Source organism: Juglans microcarpa x Juglans regia, chromosome 4D (genome assembly GCF_004785595.1).
Source record: "Juglans microcarpa x Juglans regia isolate MS1-56 chromosome 4D, Jm3101_v1.0, whole genome shotgun sequence".
Taxonomy (NCBI): domain Eukaryota; kingdom Viridiplantae; phylum Streptophyta; class Magnoliopsida; order Fagales; family Juglandaceae; genus Juglans; species Juglans microcarpa x Juglans regia.
In genome coordinates, this window is record NC_054600.1 from 6,252,551 (window position 1) to 6,276,300 (window position 23,750).

Here is a 23,750-nt window from a genome sequence, read left to right on the forward strand (position 1 = left end):
ATCTCAGTGCCAATTTATGGTACATCCCGTTCAAACATAGCAGCTGTAGGATTTCCAAATGTCTTAGAGGAGCTCACCAGCTCATTGTGGCCCTCTTTTGTTGCCTAAGAACCTATCTCACGATCCAACCTGCCATTCTCGACTTCTAACTTTGTCGACAACCTCAACTTCGATAACCCATTGACTGGGATCCCACCCTCCAGGTCACCTGCTTCAGGCAATGGGTTCTATGTGGTCACTGGGCTATGGTTAGATGACATCGGCATTTCTTCCACCCTTTCCCACCATTTCTTTAGGTATGGAAACAAAATTTCGTTTGCCACAACCTCTGTATTCCACGAATGTATCGACCTTGAGCATTGGAACATCTCAACGTGATACAACTTCTATTACCATCCCGTGAGGTTGCAAAGAACTCATTTTTCTTGCCAATCGAACATTCCTCAAGTGCTCTAATGAACCAGTTTACCATGAACATCTCTAGGATCATCTTTTTCATAACCTTCTAACTTCTCTCTACTATATGGATCCATCGAGTACCTTTCTATGATAATGAGAATACTTTAGACTAAATAAGAATCTATTTCGAGAATTCCATGATTAAAATATGAATTAAACTCAAAATTTCGTCGTTAAGCACCGACAACTATCACCATTGAAAAAAATGTACGAAGATCAAATCTTAAAGAGAGAGAAAAAAGCACATTGCACCATTTCCAAATGAGTTTTGTATAATAATGTACTAACAAATACTAATAAGAGTCAAATTTTGTTGATATGGTATATTAAAAAGTGATGATAGTTTACAAGAGTAATATTACTTTTTTTTGCCGATTTATCACATATAATCACAATAGTTGATGTGATATATTTTTGTAAAGCCTAATTGATGTGAAGTATATAACATCAATAAACATGTTTAAGAATTGAGGAGTGGAAATCAATGAATGAGAACCCGTTTGTAGTTATGAAAGAGGTAATGCATTGGGATTTGACTGAATATAGCTTGTTGAAGAGCATTAAAATTTTACAAGAAAAATTATTAAGAAAAGAGGGGAGAAATGTACTTCTAATAAATAAAAATATGTACACTTCAATAAATAAATAAAAATATGTACACTTCAATAAATAAATAAAAATATGTAATCGTGCCATATGGTTGGTTAGAGTATAACGTCGGTTTAGATAGTGAAATTGTTTTATTTTTTTATTATTATTTTTTTTTCTCCACACAAAACGTATACCGTGCGAATTCGGAAGAAAAAAAACAGAGAGAGAAGAAAAAAGAGTTGGGGCTTGAAGAAGTGAGAACAAGAAGGGAGTTCTACAGAGGAGACGGTGTCGTAGCTTAGGGTTTTCATTTTGATCCTTGTTTGCAGCCTGCAAATGTCTTCTTTAACGTGCGCGAAACTTACACTATTCTCCATAGCTGGAGTTGTTATCCAAATCATTGGCCTCTCGCTCTTCGTTTATGGCTTCTTTCCCGTCAAACCAGCCCTCTCTGGCATCAGGTCTAAATTCTGTATACCCCCCTCTCGCAAATAACTCGTCACATTTATATACAAACTCATTTTCTCATCACTGAAAGAATTGGTTTATCTTCTTTCTGTTTTTGAGACTTATATGCTTGTATACTTTTGGCTTTCCTTTTCTTTCTTTTGTGATTTCAGCGGTACCGAGAGTTTCCGTGTGCCTCGGTGTAACTCGGTTCACAATGAGAGCGAGGGAGATCTGCCTCCGGACCAGCTAAAAGCGCTCTATGAGGTACTTCATATTTGTTTAGGAGCCCTGCTCATTGATTTGTGCTCTATGGAACCTGTATTTAGTTCTGAATCACTTAACATATGCAGCAAACAATCTGTGGATTTGGAGTTGGGCCTGTTTTCAGTTCCAAGGCTGTAATTTCTTTTAGTGTACAGAGCTTATCCGTAATTGATTATTTCAGTTATGAATAAATGGGTTGTTTGATATCGAGTAATATATCATGAGCATTTTCTTTTCATGAGTGTTTTGACTGATGGTTTTAAATGGGCTCAACATTGTTGAAAATGTTGTTATGCAAGCCTACCAAGAAAATAATGGTTTCCTATTTTCAAATTCTGCCTGAAAATTGGGATAGTAGCAGATGCAGCTTCTGGCTGGAAATGATGGTAATACAAGAGTTCTACAATGTCAAATATTTTATAAAAGCTCTGTATACCTCACAGGAGTATGCTGGTTTCTGTTGACGTTGTTGCTGACTTAGTGCTGTATTAATTCAACTGAGGGTCTCAACTTGACAATTCTCATACTTCATAATGATCTCTTAGTTCCCTATGGTTGAATCACATGGTTCTTAATGGAGCATGCAAGAAAATTCAAATGATATCTTCTGTATAGCTTAAGTATTTCTTTTTATTTTTTAAAATTCCTTTTAATGCAATATTAGGGGGCAAAAAATGAGTGGAATTGCTACTTATCGTTTTGTTACTAACTAGGAAATTGGTTACACGTCTCAATGTAGGAACTATCAGGAATCCACCCGTTTGACCGACTAATTTTAATGGTACGTAAAGTTTGTTCTGTGAGCCAAATCTGTCAAAATGGCTGCTTTGGAAATGAATGCATGTTGGCTGTTAATATGATAAAATGAATAAGAATCAGTTTGTCATTTACAACCATGTTAGTTTAGGTTATTGATGGTCTTCCAGCAGAATTCGTCCTTGGCAAGGACCATCAGCCTCCACCCAAGGCTTTGATGGAAGCTATGCCGTATACTCAGTCATTGTTAGCAAATGGAGTGGCAATTGGGTACCATGCGAAGGCTGCACCTCCAACTGTAACAATGCCTCGTCTGAAAGTGGGTGTGTTTGCAACATTTTAAATATGAATAAACTGTTAAAACAAATTTTAATCCACCCTATTTTGGTGTAAAATTGCAGGCTATGGTTTCTGGGGCAATTGGGGGATTCTTGGACTTGGCTTTCAATTTTAATACACAGGCTCTGCTAGATGACAATCTTCTTGGTTAGTTGATACAATCATGTTATAATAGTTTTCACAAACCCGTCTAAGAATCCAATTGACATGTTCACTATCCTAATGTGAAGGCCAGTTTTTTAGTGTTGGTTGGAAGATGGTGATGCTTGGTGATGAAACGTGGCTTAAGTTGTTTCCAAGATTATTTATGAGGCATGATGGAGTTAGCAGTTTCTTTGTAAGTCCTGCATTTTTTGCATTCAGAGTACATCCTTTTGTTCGTGTGTGTGCTAAATACCTTTTTAGGTATTCATAAGTCCATTCCATGGGTTGCACCCATTGAAGTCATAAATTCATTGTGTGAATACTTTCAATGTCATTTTTTATAGCAAATTATATTAATAAGAATAGACATAGCCCAAGTACATGAGAGGTATACAAGAGTTTACACCTAGTTAAGATAAAGAAATAGAAACAAGAAAATTATGAAAATCTAGGCCATTACAATATACAACATTTGCCCATAGGAGCAAAGTTTTAACAAAGAACAATCTAATCTCTTCCAATGTTCGCTCCTTATCTTCAAAAGTCTGATCATTTCTTTCCTTCCATAGGCACCAAAGAATACATATAGGAACTATCTTCCACACAACTGGATTTGTGGAATTCCGCCCAAATTCTTCCAATTGGCCAGGAGCTCAACCACCGTTGCAGGCTTAACCTAGACTAACTCCAATCTTCTAAAGACATCAACCCATAGCGATCTAGTGACCTCACAATGCAGTAGGAGATGATCCACAATCTCACAATTCTTTTTGCACATACATAAAGACATCACCTAGCCTTTATGTAAGTTATCCATAGTCAAAATCTTACTCAGAGAAGTCGTCCAAGTGTAAAAGTTGCCTTATTTCTCCTATACTTTTCCCTAGAAAGCTATCGTGCTGCGGATTGATGAGGGTCTTGTAAAAGGAGTGGATAGAAAAAACACCTTTTCTAGCGGGTGTTTGACACAACTAATCAGTTCCCTGAGTGCTCAATTTCATGTGTACAAGGTTTTGAAAAATCGGCAAAGCTGCCAACTTCCCAATCATGGGCTGCCCTTAAGTTCACATTCCATTGGGTTGAGCCACCGGACATCTCCATGAGATCCGCCACTGATGCTTCTTGCTTACATGCAATCCTGAAAATTGTAGGGAATGTGTCCTTAAGGTCTTGATTTCCACACCATAAATCATTCCAGAATTTTATTCTTGATCCATCACCCATCACGATTCTAGTGTGTCGAGCAAACACCCCCCAACCACTTTGTATGTGCTTCCAAACTCCCACTCCATACACCCCTTGTACCTCCCTAGTACTCCACCCCTCTACATACACCCATACTTAAAATCAATCACCAACTTCCATAAAGCTTCCCTCTCCATGTTATGCCGCCACAACTATTTCCCAAGAAAAGCTCGATTGGATACCCTCAAGTTTCTAATTCCCAACCTACTTGTATAAATTGGAGAGCAAACCTTATCCCACTTGACCAGGTGGAACTTAAACTCGTTCCCCAACCCACTCCAAAGAAAATCACGCTGGAGTTTCTCAACTCGGATTGCCACACTTGCTGGAATTGGGAAAAAAGATAAGAAATGAGTTGGTAAATTGGACAACGTGCTCTTGATTAGGGTGGTCCTACCACCTTTTGACAAATACAATTTTTTTCAACCTGCCAATCCGCATTCAATCTTCTCTATTACTTCATCCTATATAGATTTAGCCCTGAAAGAGGCCCCAAAGGAAGGCTGAGGTATTTTATGGGAAATGAGGAGACCTTGCATCCAAGAATGTTGGCCAACCTCTGGTGATCATGAACATTTCCAACTGGAACCAACTCCGACTTGGATAGATTCACCTTTAATCTGGACACCGCTTCGAAGCAAAGTAAGAGTGCCCTTAATGAATGGATAAGCCTTACAAAATATCAAAGTGCCATATGCAAACCACAAATGAGAAATGTTTTTTTTTTTTTGATAAGTAAACAACAAGTGAGAAATGTTAAGAGTACCCCAATTGGTGTCACCAATCAAAAATCCAGACATAAAGCCATTGTAACCATAGCAGACATCATTCTACTAAGCGTCTCCATAACAATGACAAAGAGAAGTGGGGACAATGGATCACCTATTGTAGACTGCATGAACTGGTAAAGAAACCAACTGGCCTGCCATTCACTAAAACCCAGGACCTCGTAATCAAGAAGCAATATCTAATCCATTAGCACCATCTCTCCTCAAATCCATACCTCCCTAGCAAGTATAGTAGGAAGTCCCAAATAACATGATCATAAGCCTTCTCTATAACCACATCTGTAGCTGTTACCAGCTCTGTCGGCAATTCCTCATCTATTATTTTTTTCCATTTGATTCACCGACAACATTACATTGGCCTGTCGCGAATTAGTCTGAAGCTTTTTCGGCATGGGTGGCTAGTTCTCGGCGGCTGACGGTTCGCATTCTCCTTGGAACCACCACATTTTTTTTTTTTGATTGGTAATCAAAGTAGTTTATTCATAAAAGTAGGCAAAGTCCAAGTACACAGAGAGTATACATGAGAAATACCTAACTAGAGTTTACAATTGATAGTAAAAAGTCATGGACACTTAGACCTCGTTTGTTTTCGCAAATGAGATGAGTTGAGATTAAAGTTAAAAGTTGAATAAAATATTATTAGAATATATTTTTTTAATATTATTTTTGTTTTGAGATTTGAAAAAATTGAATTGTTTATTTTATTTTGTGTGGGAATTTGAAAAGGTTGTAATGATTAGATGAGATGAAATGAGATGAGTTGAGAAAAGTTGTGAAAACAAACGAGGCTTTAGTCCGTTACAAACAATGGCCCCCACCCAGGAGAACAAAATTTTAAAGAAAAAGACTTTCAGCTTCTCCATTATCTTCTCGTAGTTTTCGAAGCTTCTATCATTTCGTTCCCACCGTATACACCAACACATGCAAATAGGGACCATTTTCCATATTGTTGCGACTTGTGAATTCCCTCGGAGACCTCTCCAGCTAGCTAGAAAATCCACCAATCTAAAATGCATGACCCACGATATGCCAAGTCCTGTAAAAAATAATCCCACAAGGTCCTCGCCACCTCGCAGTGTAGAAACAGATGGTTTGCTGATTCACTCTCTTTCCTACACATGTAACACCAGTCCAACCCCATTATCCGATGTTTCCTTAAGTTATCTATGGTGAGAATTTTCCTCAGTGCTACTGTCCAAACGAAAAAGGTAGCTTTGGAAGGAGCTTTCGTCTGCCAAATGCTCTTCCATGGAAATGTGTGCATGCATGGACTCGTTAAAACTCTATGGAGTGATCTAATAGTGATAGTGAATTTACCTTTCGTGGAAGGGCTCCAAATCATTGGATCCATGGTACCCTTGGTCATACGTACGGAATACAATGCCGCATAGAACTCTGTGATCTCCTCCAACTCCCAATCTTGAGCTACCCTAATGAAATCAACATTCCATTGAGGGGAGCCACTAGAAAAAAGCAAGTGGTCTGCTATCGCTGCATCCTTCACTCGTGCAAGCCCAAATATGGCAGGGAAAGTGTCTTAGAGACTTTGTTCACCACACCAGTTGTCATACCAAAATCTGACACGAGAGCCGTCACCCACTACAACGTGTGTATGTCTCCGAAAGAACTCCCAACCCTTCCTTATGTATTTCCATAGACCCACCTCATATAGGCCACGTACCTCATTCGAACACCAACCACCCCATGCCTCCCCAACCTATGCATCTATAACAGTCTTCCACAAGGCCTCGCTTTCTTGTTGATACTGCCACAACCATTTATCCAATAGAGCTTGGTTGAACTTCATCAAGTTACGAACCCGCAGTCCACCTCTAGAAATTGGACTACAAACCATTGATTAGTTAACCAAATGGAACTTGAACTCATCTCCCAAACCACTCCACAAAAAGTCGTGTTGTAGCTTCTCAATACGATTGGCCACCTTTGCTATAGCGGGAGCAAGGACAAAAAATAGGTGGGTAAGTTGGAAATAGTACTTTTAATCAAGGTGAGCCTACCACCTTTAGACAAATACAACCTTTTCCAAGATGCCAGTCTGTGTTCCACTTTCTCAATCACTAGATTCCAAATCTGCTTTGATTTAAAGGGAGCACCCAAAGGTAAGCCAAAATACTTCAGGAGTAGGGAAGATACCTTACATCCCAAGAGGGAGGCTAGAGTTGCTGCTTCGGCAACAGTCCCCACTGGTACCAGTTTGGACTTTGAGAGGTTAACTTTCAAACCTGAGACAGCTTCGAAGCAGAGAAGTAGAGCCCTCATAGATTGGATATGCCCAAGATTTGCTCCGCAGAAAATGAGAGTATCATCCGCAAACAAGAGATGAGAAACATCAATAGAGCCATAATTACCATTCCCCACCGAAAAACCATAGAGAAACCCACCTTCCACAAGGCCCACAATCATCTTACTGAGAGCTTCCATGACAAATAAAAAGAGTAAGGGAGAGAGTGGATCCCCTTGTCACAAGCCACGCTAGGAGTCAAAAGAGCCCACTGGCGAACCATTCACCAATATAGAAAAGCAAATTGTTGAGATGCAAAATTCTATCCAATTCAGCCATTTCTCACCAAAAGCACATATTGTAAGTAGATAAAGTAAGAACTTCCAATTTACATGATCGTGGACTTTTTCCATATCTAGTTTGCAAAGTAACCTTGGATCTCGAGATTTGAGTCGTCCATCCAACACTTCATTAGTAATTAAGACTAAATCCAAAATTTTTGTGCCTTTGACAAATGCATTTTGCGGCTTCGAGATTAACTTTTCCATCACTGTGCTCAATCGGTTCGCTAGCACCTTGGATAGAATCTTGTATACCTCATTCATGAACATCCACTGATCCTGCCTTTTTGGGAATAAGTGCTAAAAATGTAGCATTCATACTTTTTTCAAAACTAGCCTTACTATGGAATTCTTGAAATACCTGCATAAGGTCGCCCTTTAACACTTCCCAATAGGTTTGGAAAAAGCCCATTGTGAAACCATTAGGGCCTGCGGCTTTGTCACTAGGCATACCTCGAACGATTTTGCATACTACTTCTTTTTCAAAGGGCCTCTCAAGCCACCCTGCACATTGTGGATCTAGTACAGAAAAAATCAAACCACCTACTGCCGGTCTTCATGGTTGTTGTTCTGCTAGTAGATGTTCATAATATTGTGCAATGTGGTTCTTGATGATTGATTGATCCAAAGATATTGCTCCATCTATCGTCAACATATTAATAGCGTTGTTCCTCCAGTGCGAATTAGCCATCCTATGGAAGAACTTTGTGCATTTGTCTCCCTCCTTGAGCCATAGTACCCTTGATTTCTGTCTCCAAGAGATCTCTTCCATCAATATGACTCTTTCATGTTTTGTAACTATCTGACTTTTGCGAGTTGTTTCGGATTCAGAAAGAGTTCTAGCCTCCTCCTCACCCTCCAAACCCTGTAGCTCCTCTAGAAGGGAATGTTGCTGCAGAAATACAATGCCAAAGACTTGTTCATTCCATTGCTTCAAATATTGTTTTAGCGCTTTTAGCTTTTCTGCCATTATGAGGCTTGGAGAGCCTTGGAAATCATAAGAAGACCACCATTGTTGTACTCTCATCTCTCATCTCTCACTCAAGAAACGAGAGACATTGAAGTCACCCCTATGCAACTTGGTAACTCTCACCAACTAAGAAGTCCCGCTAGTTCTTTCCACAAAGGCCTTCTTTCCGCATTAGTATTAGGGCTGTAGACTCCTGCGAAAGCCTACTGGAAACCATCCTATACATCCTCAAAGGAGCATGCCACAGCGAATTCTCCCACACAGTCCTCTAACCTTTCCACCACCCTTTTATCGAACATAATAAGAACACCCCCGGATGCTTCTTTAGAAGGCAGATACGACCGTCCAACATGATGTCCCCTCCACAAACTTTGAACTATTTTCCTTGTAATAAATTCTCCTGTAAGCAAATGATATCACCTTGCCATTGACGAAGTAAATTTTAGACTTAGAGCCATTTGTTTTGCTCATTCAGCCCCCTTACGTTCCGAGATATTATTTTTGGCTTCATATAGGATTCGTAGTTACCAGTCCTTTGAGATGCCCCCGACTAGAGCTCCTTTCCCCTCCATCATCATTCATAGCCCACGTTAGCCTTTTGAGTTATCTTTCTCTTTTTTTGTCCAAATTAAGAGAAGAATCCGCTGTAGATTGCGCACCTCCAGCTTCAATAACTGTAAGTAACGCCAAAAATTCTTCTTCAAAACCCTCACTTGTTATCCCCACACAATGCTTGATCTCTTTGACTTTCAAAATTACCCAATTTGACACCCTCGGATGAAACAAATTCAATGGAGTAGGTTCCGCCCCCTCAACAAAGGACCTGCCCCTTCCAGCATCCACCCACCTTTCAACCATCATTATTACCTCTCCCCTTGTAGCCTAAAAAACAACCAGAGCCTCGTCTAGTGCACCCTCCTCTGAGTTACCCAGGCCTCCCCACACTGTGTGAGTCGACATAATGGGATTTCTCGGCAACCAGACCACTTTCCGACGCCGATATGCCTTCTTGCACGGCGTGAAGGTCAGACGATTGCCCAAAGGTCGCCGAGTGGAGTTTCTCTGGCTTCCTGCCGTGCTCCAGCCCTACCAGCAAATCTCCTGTCGTCTCCTCTATAGGGATTTGAGATATCTCCTCCATCGGCACCAAGGACGGCACTGGAACTACCACATAGATCAGGCTATATCAAGGCCCATTTCCATTTTGTTTTTCCCTTTGTCTCGGCCCCTTGCTTGAGGCCCATTGGAGTGGCTCACTATATTAACCCTGGGCTTCATGGTTTGTTTCCCCTTCGCCCTATCAAAGCTTGAGATTCCATCCACTGGATTGTAGCGCTAGGCCATTGGGTGGACTAGGCCCTTTGGATGGTTTCATCATTTGTTTCCCCTGAGCCACTGTTTGAGGAGCCCAAGCCAAACCCGTTTTCGTTCCTTTCTCTGCACTTCGAATTAAACTATTCACTCTCTTTCAAATCCGTCAACTGCATCTTCATCTCCTGTAGCGTAGGACAGACACCCCCCTCTGCCAAATTTCCATCATGCCTGACACCACCACTTCCTTTCAACTGATCATCGGGTGGGCCTGCAGTACGTTATGCCTAACACTCCATTGGCCGGCAAATCCCTATAACCTTTCTCCTTCTCCCCTGGGCCCAATACTATCGGTTGCTTCAACGCCTCCTTGCAGGATTCCCGTGATGAGCCTCCATCGTTGGCACCAGAGCCAACTTCCTTCCTTCATTAATTTCCTCCATTCGACCAGAGCCCAACCTTCCTTTGCTGTGCCCCACGTTACCTCCAACCTCCAAATTGTCTCAAATTTCTCGCAGAGTAACAACTAGTTTCTTCCATCCCCTACCGTCCATTTCTTCTAGTATGGATAAAAAGCTTCGTCTGCCATCACCTCCATACTCCACTAGTGCCATGAAACGCTTGCGGACATTAGAACATCTTTGAGCTGTAAAGCTTCTATTGCTGTCCGTCCCTTAAAGAAGCATACAATTCCTTTTTATTGCCTGGCGCACAGTCCTCCAACATGTTGATGAACCATTTCACCGTATGTTGGAGTAACAGCTCCTTCATGACTTTCCAACTCTCCTCAATGATATGAATGGAGTTGCCTTCCGCCGTGATTGTAAAACCTTTAGACTCTAATGAAAGCTGTTTCGAGGCACCCATACTATCAACATCATGATTGACAGTATCTTGATATTTATCCCTCACAAGAATGTTGCATGCTTGCTTGTAATTATTTGAATTGCTTCTATTCAGTTTTTAGAAAATGTTTCATACCTGAATAAAGTGGAGATATTGTCTTATGTTGTGCACACGTGTGGGCTTGGTTATATTACCATGATATCCAGTTAGGTCAGTATTCTTCCCTGGCAGGTCATTTCTGGTAGGCTGCCTTTTGTCCAGAAGTTATTGAGCAACCTGTTTTTTGCGGTTTACTTATGATGTTTTTTGAACGCTTGGTTCAGATATGAAAGTCTTAGCATAAGCTAATTGCAATAGTACTCAAGTTTCTTCTTGCTGCAGGTAAAAGATACTGTACAGGTAGATCATAATGTTTCTCGACATTTGGGTGATGAGTTAAGCAGAGATGACTGGCATCTTCTGGTTAGTACTTGTTACTTACCAATAAGTAGTAAATGGTCAATAGTTTTGTCTAGAACAATAATATCTTTTTCGTACTTCCCTGGGGATGATCGTATGATGTCTTTAAATTAGCATGTCTGCTGACAACATGGGTTGCCTCTGTGCTTTTAGTATGATTAGCTTACATATATAAAAAAAAAGGCATTTCTACTGACTGCTGCATGAACCATAATATATATTTTCCTGTCTTTAATTTAGTCATCTGCTTATTTTCTTCGGTTTAGTGCTTATTATTTTTCTCCATTTTTACTTTTTTGCTGTCTTAATGGAGTGGTCTGTATCATCTAGATCTATTATTTGGCTTACTTCTGTGAGTTCAGGACTTGAATGTCATCTTCTATGTTGTCAAGCAATTTTGGTAGCTTGTGGCATATAATGATTCCATGCTGATACTTGAGAATTTCTCAACTCTTCCCTAATTTGCTCATATGGTACGATTGGAGTATGTAAATATATCTTTTGAGCCAAGCGTCAGGAAGATGAGACTATTATAACAAAGAAGCCAATGAAAAAAATCATAATTTGTAGTAAATGGAAGGTCCGTTCTTGTGTTGTTAGGACTGTGATGTTTCCAGGCGATATGCAGCGTTCACTGGGCAGAATCATGAAAAGATTTGTGTTGGCATTCAAATTTTGTTCAGATGAGGCTTTTTTGTGTTTAGTTTGGCCTTCTTTTTAGGTTTGACTGTCTTGTTCCCCCTACCCTTACTAGTTACCAAGCATATTTATAATATCCAAAATCTCCAGACTCTCCTATACTTGCACTTTCTGTGTTGCAAAAGCATCCAATGTACTGTATTCAGGTTGATGTTTGTGTTTCATAATTCTTCATATTTAGATAAAATTGAAAATTTGGATGAGGAATTTAATTTCCATTTGGAGTCATACTTCATTTTCTTGAATTTAACTGAAGCCGTTGTTTCAGATTCTACATTATCTAGGCTTGGATCATGTTGGACATATTGGTGGGCGTAACAGGTATTGCGCTATGAATCTTATCCAAATGTTTTTGTGATATCATTTTTTGAGCTCATTTTGAATTTTGTGAAACCATTTCAGCATCTTAATGGCCCCAAAACTTTTAGAGATGGACGAAGTGGTGAAGATGATTCATACAAGTATTATTGCAAATCAAGATAATGGCCAAAGACGGACACTTTTGGTTTGTGATACCTCTTTCCTTTTTTGAGTTTGCTTGGTTGATATGTAATCCAGATTGCTTTGATGTATATCACTTAATGAATTTGCAAATTCTTTATTACTAATGTCAGCGTAGTTTGTGAGCTTGATAAATATTCTTTGGTCACATTTTAAGAGCTTAGGCTTTTGGGATTACATATCTCTAATCTTTTTATTTAAAAATTGTTGTCTTTTTGAGTGTCGGCCACAATTTTCTAAGAGTGCCCCTTTAGTATATTGAAGGTGATGAATTAAAGGCCCTATGGGGAGTGTTTTCTAGCCATACTAGACTTCGGTGATAGCTTTAGGACTAGATTCTGGCATGACTGTGGTGGCAGGGCCCTCATGAAAGCTGTTCCAGAGCTGTATACTACAACGCGTGCACATGAGGCTTTAGGGGCTGATCTATTTGAGTTCTCCAGTGGCTCCCCTCTGTGGAATGTTAGTTTTTCCCGAGCACTGAGCTGCCCATAATTGAGAGTTCAAGGAGTCGTTCAATCTCATCTATTCTATAGATTGTCCTCGAGGTACAGATAAGATTCTTTGGGCCCTACCAAAAAAGAGTTCACTGTCCCATATTTATAAAGGTCCTTGTACATCTGGATAATAACCCTTTTCTTTGGAGGAATATTGGTGGATTACGATGCATTTGGGAGAATTTTTTTCTTTTTTCCTAGACAACCTTGGTAGGGAAGATCCTCACTATAGACAACCTAAGGAAATATCATACATTTACAAAAAGAGTGGTGCATTTGTAGATCACCTTCTACTCCATTGTGATATTACCAGTACTTTGTGGAATGATCTTTTCAGTCCAGTTGGGTTGGCTTGGGTTATGTCTAAAGATTTGTAAATCTCTTCGCCAAATTGGAGAGGATGATGTAGTATCCCACAAATTATAACCAAGACTCAAAAAAACAATTGGATTCAAGATGATTCAAATTGAATCGGTTGTAAACCAAACCGATTTTAGTGAGTTTTTTGAATCGTTCACTGAATTGCTTCAATAGGTGGATATAGACCGATTCTAGCCAATTTCAGACCGATTTGAGCAGATTCCAACCGATTTAAAACAGTATTAATTTTTTAAGTGTCTGATAACTGATTTTTTTTTTTTAAAAAAATTCTTGTACAAAAATATGATAGAACTAAACCTAGATTAATTTTTTCATCATTGTGTTCAATAAGAATGGTAGAAAAATTGAAATATAAAACATGTAGTTCTTTATTTTCTTTAGTTGAACAGAAACAATTGGGAGATAAATGAGTATTTTGTATTAAATTTGTGGTTGTGCATAAAATACTTATAACTTAATGTTCTCCATCTTTTTCGTATATGAGGCAAAAAAGAAAGTGGACTGAAACTAGTCAATTAATTTATATTATATGCTCTTTTATATATGAGATTAAATGCTTGAATTGCATTATATGTGATTTTTACTGATCTTATCACACTGAAATAACTGATTCAAAATTGTCATGAATCGCCCAATTTAGTTTGTTGAATCGCTCAATTCATTGAATCAGTTCTTACCTGATTCTGATTTTTTGAGCCTTGATTGTAACAATGTAAAAGATGATCCTTATATGTCTAGTGTGGTGTATTTGGACGGAAAGGAATGATACAAATTTTGAGGATTGAGAGTGGAATATGAAGGAGCTTAGAACTTTCTTTTTCAATACTTTGTTCCTATGGGTAGCTTCTCTAGATTTTACATGAGCAGAGCTTCTATGATTTTCTTATTTCTTGTCCTAATTCTATTTTGGTATTCCTCTTGTAAACTTCCCGTGGACTGTTCTTTAATAAAATCTTCAGTTGCTTATACATAAAGAAGACGTTAAATTTCTTATACACCTGCCTCTTTATTGAATTTTGCATATAGGTGGTAGTAAGTGACCATGGCATGACAGACAACGGTAATCATGGTGGTTCTTCATATGATGAGACCGACTCCCTTGCTCTTTTTATTGGCCTAAAAAATCACGACTCTGAGCATGCTTCATACGCCGTCAACACTGTTTACCAGGTAGCTCACATTTCATGTTTCTTTTAAGCTGTTTTCTTTCTTTATTTCAATGGAGCAGATGTTCAGTTGTAATAGATAACTGCAATTCAAGACATTAATATCATTACTTGCCTCTAATTCTTGTGATCCAGGTTGACATCGCACCCACATTAGCTCTTATATTTGGTGTGCCAATTCCTAAAAACAATGTAGGTGTCCTTATCTCGGGAACTTTCGATTCGTTTACAGGTCATCTCTCCCTCTTTCTTAGGGTTGCTTGCAAGAAGAAAAGAAAGTTTGACAAAAAGAGTATAAAGAAAGAATATAGATGAAATGAATATGAAAGGAAAAAGCTACTTGAATTCTTTTTTTTTTTGATAAGTGTACCGAAAAAAGCTACTTGAATTATGAAAAATTCATTACTCATCATCCTTGGGAAAATTAGATTTCGTGCTCTACTTTCATAAATGCTGTCTAATGTAACTCTTTGTTTCCTTCTAATATGTGATTAAATGTTTATATCAGGAGGCATTTTATGTTGCATGGATAATGTGACACCATTCATCATTCTTGGGAATGGATCAATGTCTAAATTGTTTATGAACATCTGAAACTTTTCCTGGAGATCATTGACAGATCAATGTTTTTAGGAGCTTGGCTTGATGCTTTTTATGCCTTTTGTGGTTTCTTGTGCGTTCTTATAAAGTGTAGTTATTTTTGGTTTTTTTAATTAATTGAAGTCCATGCTGATTTGTTTTCAATTGATTTGTCATTCTAATGAATCAAATGTTTATTAAATGTAAACTCAGTTCCTTAATAATCATATGCACATCTGAAAATGATAGATTTTTTTTTTTTTTTTTTAAGAGCATCTGAAAATGATAGATAATGCTTGCATGTTTAGTGTACCAGAATGAAGAATGGACTCTTAATAATTTCTGTAGTATCAAATCTTGTCTTAGATTAGTCAGATTAAAGGCCAATGTGGAAAATTACTACATTTTATGTTCATATAATTGTGAACTTGTGGATGCAAATTTAATGGGATTATGGCTTGGTTGATGTGTTCATAAATATATGAACTTTTTTCTTAACATTGTTTCCTTGTTTGTGATGAATACAGATGAACAAAATCTGAAAGCATTGGAGTTGAATTCCTGGCAGTTATTCAGATTACTCCAAGCACAGTTACCTGGTTTATCATGTGAAAATTCCCCATGCGAGAGCTTTATTCATGATCAAGGGCCTAGGAAAAGTAAGTGCAATGGGAATCTGGAGAATATGATTTGTTGTTTATACTTGAATGCCACAGTTCTTCACAGTTCATGGAAGTCTAAGAATGTCTCCAGGTGGGTTCATACAGTATATTTCATATTATCCATGAAAACAAAATTCATTGCAAACATGGCTGATGCCCAGTGCTGCTTCATCTGTTATGATTGTAGGTCTTATAGTAGGGCAGATTACAGTAGCATAGTTGCAGCATATTATGAGTTTCTGAAAACTGCAAGTGAATGGTTATCACGCAGAGTCACTGATGTATGTTTTTTCCTTTTTAAGAGTTTCTGAGTTGATTGAAAGCCTTTTTCCAATGTGAAGATAATTTGTTTTTTTTTTTCCCTTCCCGTGTGAGGGGATGCATGCAAATTGCTGACTTTTTCATCCTGATTGTATTGCTTTCCTATTTTATCCCGTATACTGAAAAGTTCAACTGTTTTGCAGAAACCTGTTAACCTACTTGCTTTTGGAGTTACAGCAATGCTACTATCATGTCTGATACTGTTGTGCCTTATATTTCATGTCTGCAAAGAATTTTGCATTAGACAGAAGAAAAACTTTGACTTAGTTGATGGTATGTGCAATTGGAATTTAGATGAGGCTTTTATTTTGGGTGTCATCTTGATTGTTATTATAAGTATGGGTTCAAGTTCTATGGTAGAGGAAGAGCAATATATTTGGCATTTTTTGACTTCCACATTGGACCTGTTATTACTCCGTAAAACGATGCAGTCACTCCCAGTGAAAAAATTGGTCAGATTGTATGAGGGAACGAAGAAAATTGGTTTCCAAGTGTTTTCCATCTTTGTGCTTATTATTTCTGGAAGAACTTTGAGAGGCTGGCATCAAGGAGGTGTGAATTGGACCCATCTTCCCGATATTTCTAAGTGGCTCGAGCAGGCTGGGAGCAATAATGTAAAACTCGTTCAGCTAGTCTCCTGCCTCCTGATCATCGGCTTGTGTTTTTTCACTCTATCTGTACTGGGATCAAGGAGGAAATTTGTTTTGGTGGTTGGGTTTAGCTTTTTGGTGTTTGGGCTGTTGGTGTTGCAACATATCATGATATATCAGGAGAACACTATTGTGCAATCAAGTTCTACTACTACCTTAATGGTACAAATCATCTTTGCAGTTCTGGGCATTACTGCAATTGGAACTTTCATCGCCTTGCCATTGGTTATGCCTATTAGCATATCTAAGACGCACTCAAGTCATGATAGCTACACGTCAACTTCTGATCCTATTAAAATTCAAAACAAGTATCCACTAGTGGAATTAAAAGCTTCTTTATATGTGATTGGATGGACATACATTTGCTACTGGTGTCTTCTGCAGCTACTGCTCCAACAACCAGTTAATGCAGTGCCTATATTATTAATTCTAGTGCAAATTCTGGCAAGCATGACTTATTCTTCTTATAGTGGTCTACATCAGAAGCAATGGGTTGAGGTCAGTTATGTTATCATCTGGTTAATGAGTACATATTGGTTTCCTCTCTTGTATATGTTGAAATCAAATTTTTATTGTTGGTGCTGATAGACCGTTCAATCAATAAAGGTATTAAGGGGAGAATATGAAGGAGCAGGCTTAAGGATGACATATTCAAATTTTGAGTTTCTTAAGGTTTAATTCAGAGAATTTAGAGTTGTATGGTATTCAAAACAGCTATGTTGATGGGTCTTATCTCAGAACAAGGACTAAGAATCCTGGCTCAGATGTTGATGGGGTTTATCAGTATGAAATACGTTATTACTAGCATTTATATTGATTCAATTCATACCGCCAAGTGAATGCCTGCATCTTTGACTAGTAGTGACACCATAAAATGCAAGTAATTTTAGTATTCAATCAGAGTGTTGAAACTCAAACCTAGCGATCAAGATGAGTTCAATGTGTTAAAGCATTTTCACCAAAAATTCAATTTCTTGAGAGCTGATAATCTTGCTTTATTTGGGATGGGGGCCCCTGCCAGTTTAATGGAATTGATAGGCAGGGATGATGGTGCTAATTGTGAGGATTTTTGTTTTTGTTTTTGTTTTTTTCCTGATCAAGAAGGCTTTCAACTTGATAAATTGGCCCTCTTTCCTTGAAAGCACTTTGTAGGTTACATATATGATATCATTTCTTTAATGTGAATTCTAGTTTCCAGAAAAGTTGGAATTATAAAGAGAGATTAGGGCCAATTTAGAGAAGTTTTATATGTCATCATGTTTCTCCTAATATCAATATATGATTGAATGTTAAATTTGCATTCTAGGGTGTACAATTTAGCTTGTATATAGGTTTCATAATGTATACACACAAAAAATATAGGTTTCATATGTGTCCTTCTTTTTAGATGAATTGGGTAAATATATTTGAAATTCAGAAGTTGGGAGGGGCATGAATATAAATTAAGGTGACAAAAGTTGGAATATTTGGTATGCGTAAGTATTATTATCTGAAGTTGTGTGCTTGTGTTGATACCTTGCTCTTGCTAGGTTTCAATGGAGGAATTGTAGCATTGTCACTTTCTTGTATCTCATATTTTTATTATATACGAGGGTTGGCTTTGAGATTGATGCCATAATTGAACTTGTACCAATCTTGCAAAATAGCTTAGATGCAGTATTGCATTGTATCTAGTTGCAAACTTGCGTGATGTGCAAGAATCACTAAATTTATTAAATTTAGAATGCTATATGTTACCAAACTTGTGTGATGTGCAAGGATAGCTGAATTTATCAAATTAGAATACTATATGTTACCAAGTTAGCATAGCTTGGAGCACCATAAATAGGTATAATTTTTGAAAGAGCTTCAATGCTAGTGATTTTCAAAATTTGGTTGAGCACCTTGATCTTCTCTCCCATTTGTATCACAAACTTTGCATGAGTGGAGACACTAGAGAGAGAAAAGATCTATTTACCTGACTATCAAGAGTCATAACTCACTGTCTCCATAGAAGTTTAACCTTTATGAATCTCTTGCTTAAAAAACTTAGAAGACATGAGGTTTGAGACCAAAAAGACATGGATAAGGAAAACTAAATGACTATTAACATGGCATGAAGATTAGTAACTTGATATATTATTTTACATTTAAGAACTTTAATTTAATTACATGTTTTATTTAATTTTCATTTAATCACATAATGGGGTAATTGATTATGAACCTGAAAAAAAAGCAATGCGTCTGGTTTCCAAAAGTATATATCATGGTAAAATGTATACACCATCTTGTTTATGTTAAATAAATACAATTCAAGTACTAATGCTGTGCTATTTTACTTTCTCCTTCTAGATTGCTGCATTGTACTATTTGGGAATGGCGGGCCATTTTGCCTTAGGGAACAGCAATACTTTGGCTACTATTGATGTTGCTGGAGCTTTCATTGTACGCCACCTTCTTGTCTAATGCAGTTTACTGAAAGGAGAAACTAGTACTTTGTAGTGTACAAACATTATTGTCTGCACTGTGTTTGTGATCCAAGAAGCAATGAACATTTAATTTTAATTGAATTTTCCATTGCCAGGGCATGTCAAGTCATTCGACACTACTATCTGGCATTTTGATGTTCATCATAACCTATGCGTCCCCCATCTTGTTTCTTATTAGCATGGTGATGTACATCTCAGTGAAGGACACAACCTATCTCCTAATTTCCCAGAGTGCAGATTCAGGATATCTTCTCAAGATCATGCTTGCATTGCCTTGTCTGGTTCCACTGGGCGTGAATTCCATTCTCTTGACTGCATACACCATCGTACTGCTGTTGATGAGGAATCACCTATTTGTTTGGAGCGTCTTTTCTCCAAAGTAAGTTTTCATTGGATCCGACCTGATCGTGAATAAATAATTGAAATGTGAATATGAACTTTGGCATGTAGTAGTAAGCATATGGGCCAAGGGATTGGTTTTATTCAATTATCCTAACTGAAATTCATCATTCCTTTTTTGCCTTCTGGTTTTTTTCACTTTGAAAGGATGAAATTTTAGCATATTATCCCTCACTTAAGTTTACATCAATATTAGTCTGTTATGTTCTACTACCTCTGCGCCTCCTGTCCTTTTTATTTGGCATAAAAGTTAAGATACTGATTTGCTTGTTTAATGTTCTACATTTAGCTGTTTCCATTCTATTTTGTTTTTTAAAGTGCCTTGATGAAACTTATTGCGTGCATCTTTCCTGCAGGTATCTCTATGTCTGCGCTACAACTGTATGCGTCTATATAGGTGTATCTTCTGTGGCTCTAACTGTGATCTATTCATATTTGGTGCTGGCCTTCCGGAAACGCATGCTGTGCTCATCTAATACTGACGCAAGATAGCACTTGGCCCCCAAGAAACCCAGTTTTGATGCTTAAAAAACCAATTTACAATTTGTTCCCATTGCTTTCATTACACTTCAAAACTATGGAATCAACATTGAAGTCAAGGAATTAGTTTTGAGGTTTTTTGAGAAATATAAGTTTTAGGGCAAGGACAGTGTCTATATCTCTTTGAATTATATAAATACTAGTGTCACAGAGATCCTACAAAAGTAAATTCATATATTAATATAGATCTACTTTATAATAAAAATAATTTTATAATTTAATATAGTATATCAAAACACATCAGTTTGTAATTTATTTTTGTGAATCTAAAACATTTTTCACATTTTTCAAAGAGTTTGGGTTAGAAAACTTTAAAGAATTGTATCCGTTCTTATTTGTGGCCAGAGACTGCCTATCTTTTTTTTTCCTACTCACCAGCTGCTTGGTTATTTGAGCCAGAGAAACACCAAGACACGATGGTCGTTCGAATCTTTAAATTTAGACTAATCTTGATTTTTATGATTAATTCCCACTGTGCACAAGAGTCGTTAAACAAGTTGTAGCTTTACTACGAAATACAACTTCAAGTTTTGGTGGGAAACCTCTGGCCAGCTTCTTCTATATTCTTTTTTATAAATGATGCAATTGGACTGATAACTGGTGATTAAAAAAGACAAAAAAAGCGATTCGGTTTCACTTGGGTTGAAGTTGAATTTAGTCAAACCAACGCCCACGTATCAAGGTTTTATTATAATAACTGAATTAGCCCAATAATAAAAGATCCATCGACGGAAAATGAGCACACCACTAAATTAGCATATGATAAATTAACTACCCATTGAATATGCAGGAGGCAATTGGCTACATTAGTGCTGTAATATCAACATAAATTCATTACATTACCTTACATTTATATCATAATTTTCTTAGAACAACAGCAAAAGTGATGGGTCTGATTTCTTCTACAGCCATTTCTTCATCCACCATTCTTCCGTAAATCTCAAACAGATTGTCCAAAATCCCTTCTCCGAAATGGTGGCAAATCATTGATTCTTGGATGGCTCTTACTGTCATGGCGATTGCTGTTCCATAGCTCCGACCATCCTTGTCATGATCCCTCTCTATTTCAAACATTTCAATTCGGTCTACTTTAAAAGAACCTTCCTTTCTGACTTCATCTTCTATTTCATTCTTTGATGGTGCATAGAAATGCACCTCATAAGAATCGAGCTTCTCTTTGTCAACTTCTCCCTTAAAAAATTAGCCCAAAAAAGGAAACATTATTGTCACAACGTCCTTTAATACTCCGAATGATAACATTTATAAATTTGGAATTTAATGGAGCTAGCGTACCTTTGAGACCAATTCAGCTAAGGACCTTGAGAGAAGTTCCCAGAAGAAAGAGTTGCCTCTGTCCACATGATCCTGACTTTCCCTACCCAGCAGGATTAGCACCATTCGTCCTCCAACAACTAGCTCCTGAGACCGTGAGCAAAGGAAATCATTGAAGTCATCCTGAAATTGCTTAAAATATGCCTCGGAAACCAGTGGAGGGCTGGATTCAGATATGTAAATGTTGCCTTTGTTTATGGACCTGTTTTGTTCATCGTAAAGGGCTGGGGGAACCTGCATGAAATAGTAGTTAGTTTTCTAGCTCATGAATCATGATGAGCATGCCCACATTAGTGAAGTACTAGTAGAGATATATATGACAGGAAAAAGAAAAAGGGAAAGGAAAAAATAAAACAAAATCCCACCCTTGAGAGCCAGTGCAAACTGTATGATGAATAGACAAAGTGCAAGCAATTGTTGGGGAAAAGTCTTCTATAAAAAGAGCCAGCGTAGCCACCTATGAAAATAGAAGGACCCCCACCATTTTTTTCTCCTTCAAACCCCTTATAGAATTCCGGCAAGGCCTTAAATATTGAGTTGAAGTCATTTGTTGGAAGATCATTAAGGTAAACTCGAAACTCTGGCGTTGGGTGCAACATGTTGCTGCTTGTCCCTTGAACAGCTTCCACGATGTCTTTGATAATGGTCAAGGAATTGTGTCCAGAAGAGCAACCCAAATCAGCTATCCCCAAGCTCTTTGGAGTGGTGGAAAGAAAAATTTCTAGTACTGTTCCTGTGGTTAGGTGCTTCACCATATCAGATCCTCTCTTCTGTCAACAAAGAAAGGAAACGAAGATAAGGAAATAATGGTACAAATCAAAGGAATAACCATGACAGAAAAAACGAAATGAAAAAGAAAGGTAGACCTGGAGGGAGGAATTTTCTGCATAGCTAGTGACACCAATTCCTCCATTCATGTGGAAGACTTTCTCCACATTCATGTGTACTATCAAAGGTTTGGCTCTCCGTGTCTTGGAATTGGTGCGAATTGGCGTCCTTTTAAAACAAACTCCATTGATGTTGGGACGTTGGAAAATAAAGATAAACTCATTTAAATATAATTTTAAATTAAATTTAACCTTCAAATATTCAATTTTTAAATTATTAAACATCATTCAACTCAAAATTTATTTATAAATAAAATTTATAAACTTTTTAACTTAAACATCTCTTTACCAGCGACATCCATAATCTTTTTTATTTTTTCATAAATACATTTAGATTACAATTAGATATTGAGCTGAACTCAATTTTTTATGAATATTAATGAATTGAGTAGTTGAGAGAGTTATGTGGAGCCATCTAAACCGAGTTTAAAGTGTGTTTGAATGTTAAAATGAGTTTAATACTTTTTATGAAAAGTTGGAAAAAGTTGTGGGTCTCACAAGATGTGTTAAGTTGAAAAAAAGTTATGTATTCCATGTGTAAGAAAGTTTTGAGTTGAGATAAGTTTGGTAATTTGAGAGTTAGGTATTTGAATATTAGACTCATGAACTTAAAATTAAACTGAACTCAACTGAGCTCAGTTGAATCTTGCAACCAAACACAACTTTAAACTCATCTTAATATCTAAACATATCTAAACTCATTTTAGATATGTCTTATAAAATTCACTTTATCATATTAATTTACTACTATTCATAAAAAATTTAACACATCTCAATTCAATTCAATATCCGGTACGTTAATTTGAGTGTCATAATATTTACTGTACTGTCGTGGCCGGGTATGAGCCATATAAATATTGAATTTGGATTGCTAATTTGGATATCCACTGCCTGGTTGACGTTAAGTGCAAAGCTCACACCCTAGCTAGTTTGAGTTTTGGCTTGTCTAAAGCGTGGCCATCGATGCAAACTAGCTAGCATGGAAGCTGAACTTCTTGTGTACGTTCTTATTTGTATTCCAGGCACAAACAATATATTTTCTTTTCTTTTGCTCATATTTATTTACTTATTGTGCTCGCTCTGAGGTATTCCAAACCATCTGAGTTAAGATTAATCCCTCATGAATTGGCATAAAATTTTCCACTCAAAGCGTTTCACCCCTGCAAATTGTGTCACACGCTGAAGTTCTAAAGTCATGAAGTTTGTTGTCGGCCATTTTTGGGGTCTGACTCGAACTCATTGGTGGAGAAAGCTTGCGTTGGGCTTAGGGTCTCATAATGTGGCCTCTTGGGTGCTCTCTGACGAGTTGAATAGATTGATCACTCTCACGAGTTTCATTATTTAATAGAACCGATTATGGTGGTGTGCAAAGAGACGTATAAAAATGAACAAAACTCCAGTAGAAACTGTAGTGAATGGGGGGTGCCCACTGCCCACAGGGTTATAACCCGCCTTGTATATTT

The 23,750-nt window shown here is 37.6% G+C and overlaps 2 protein-coding genes across 9 annotated transcripts; one reads left to right on the plus strand and one right to left on the minus strand.

The window, feature by feature from the left end:
- The first annotated feature begins 1,277 nt into the window (after window positions 1-1,277).
- On the plus strand, window positions 1,278-20,227 carry LOC121259685 (GPI ethanolamine phosphate transferase 2). Of its 8 annotated transcripts, XM_041161374.1 has the most exons (17): window positions 1,278-1,511; window positions 1,671-1,764; window positions 2,504-2,545; window positions 2,672-2,839; window positions 2,922-3,006; window positions 3,090-3,196; window positions 11,128-11,208; window positions 12,173-12,225; window positions 12,307-12,409; window positions 14,310-14,453; window positions 14,585-14,681; window positions 15,556-15,781; window positions 15,878-15,971; window positions 16,155-17,159; window positions 18,993-19,085; window positions 19,225-19,508; window positions 19,885-20,227. In XM_041161374.1, exons 1-17 carry the CDS (start codon window positions 1,387-1,389, stop codon window positions 20,018-20,020), a joined length of 2,937 nt encoding a protein of 978 aa, XP_041017308.1. In that variant the 5' UTR covers window positions 1,278-1,386; the 3' UTR covers window positions 20,021-20,227. The 8 variants fall into 8 exon arrangements, with proteins under 8 accessions (XP_041017308.1, XP_041017312.1, XP_041017313.1 ...); XM_041161378.1 differs by lacking the exon at window positions 19,885-20,227 and having other exon boundaries at window positions 18,993-19,131; window positions 19,225-19,364; XM_041161379.1 differs by lacking the exon at window positions 1,278-1,511 and having other exon boundaries at window positions 1,666-1,764; window positions 2,667-2,843.
- A 601-nt stretch (window positions 20,228-20,828) lies between these two features.
- LOC121259687 (probable methyltransferase TCM_000336) lies at window positions 20,829-22,427 on the minus strand. Its single transcript, XM_041161382.1, has 4 exons — window positions 22,267-22,427; window positions 21,766-22,170; window positions 21,362-21,634; window positions 20,829-21,259 (listed from the first exon to the last, which is right to left on the minus strand). The coding sequence occupies exons 1-4, from the start codon at window positions 22,339-22,341 to the stop codon at window positions 20,924-20,926; spliced, it is 1,089 nt and encodes a 362-aa protein (XP_041017316.1). The 5' UTR covers window positions 22,342-22,427; the 3' UTR covers window positions 20,829-20,923.
- Window positions 22,428-23,750: the final 1,323 nt, after the last annotated feature.

What these genes read in the sequence shown, in the direction of transcription:
- LOC121259685 (XM_041161374.1), top strand. Translation starts at nt 1,387, where the DNA reads ATGTCTTCTTTAACGTGCGCGAAACTTACACTATTCTCCATAGCTGGA. An exon ending in TAACAATGCCTCGTCTGAAA is followed by an intron (nt 2,840 to 2,921) that starts GTGGGTGTGTTT and finishes GTAAAATTGCAG; the next exon opens with GCTATGGTTTCTGGGGCAAT. An exon ending in TGGAGCGTCTTTTCTCCAAA is followed by an intron (nt 19,509 to 19,884) that starts GTAAGTTTTCAT and finishes TCTTTCCTGCAG; the next exon opens with GTATCTCTATGTCTGCGCTA.
- LOC121259687 (XM_041161382.1), bottom strand. Translation starts at nt 22,341, where the DNA reads ATGAATGTGGAGAAAGTCTTCCACATGAATGGAGGAATTGGTGTCACT. An exon ending in CAGAAAATTCCTCCCTCCAG is followed by an intron (nt 22,171 to 22,266) that starts GTCTACCTTTCT and finishes CTTTGTTGACAG; the next exon opens with AAGAGAGGATCTGATATGGT. An exon ending in GTTTGCACTGGCTCTCAAGG is followed by an intron (nt 21,635 to 21,765) that starts GTGGGATTTTGT and finishes TATTTCATGCAG; the next exon opens with GTTCCCCCAGCCCTTTACGA.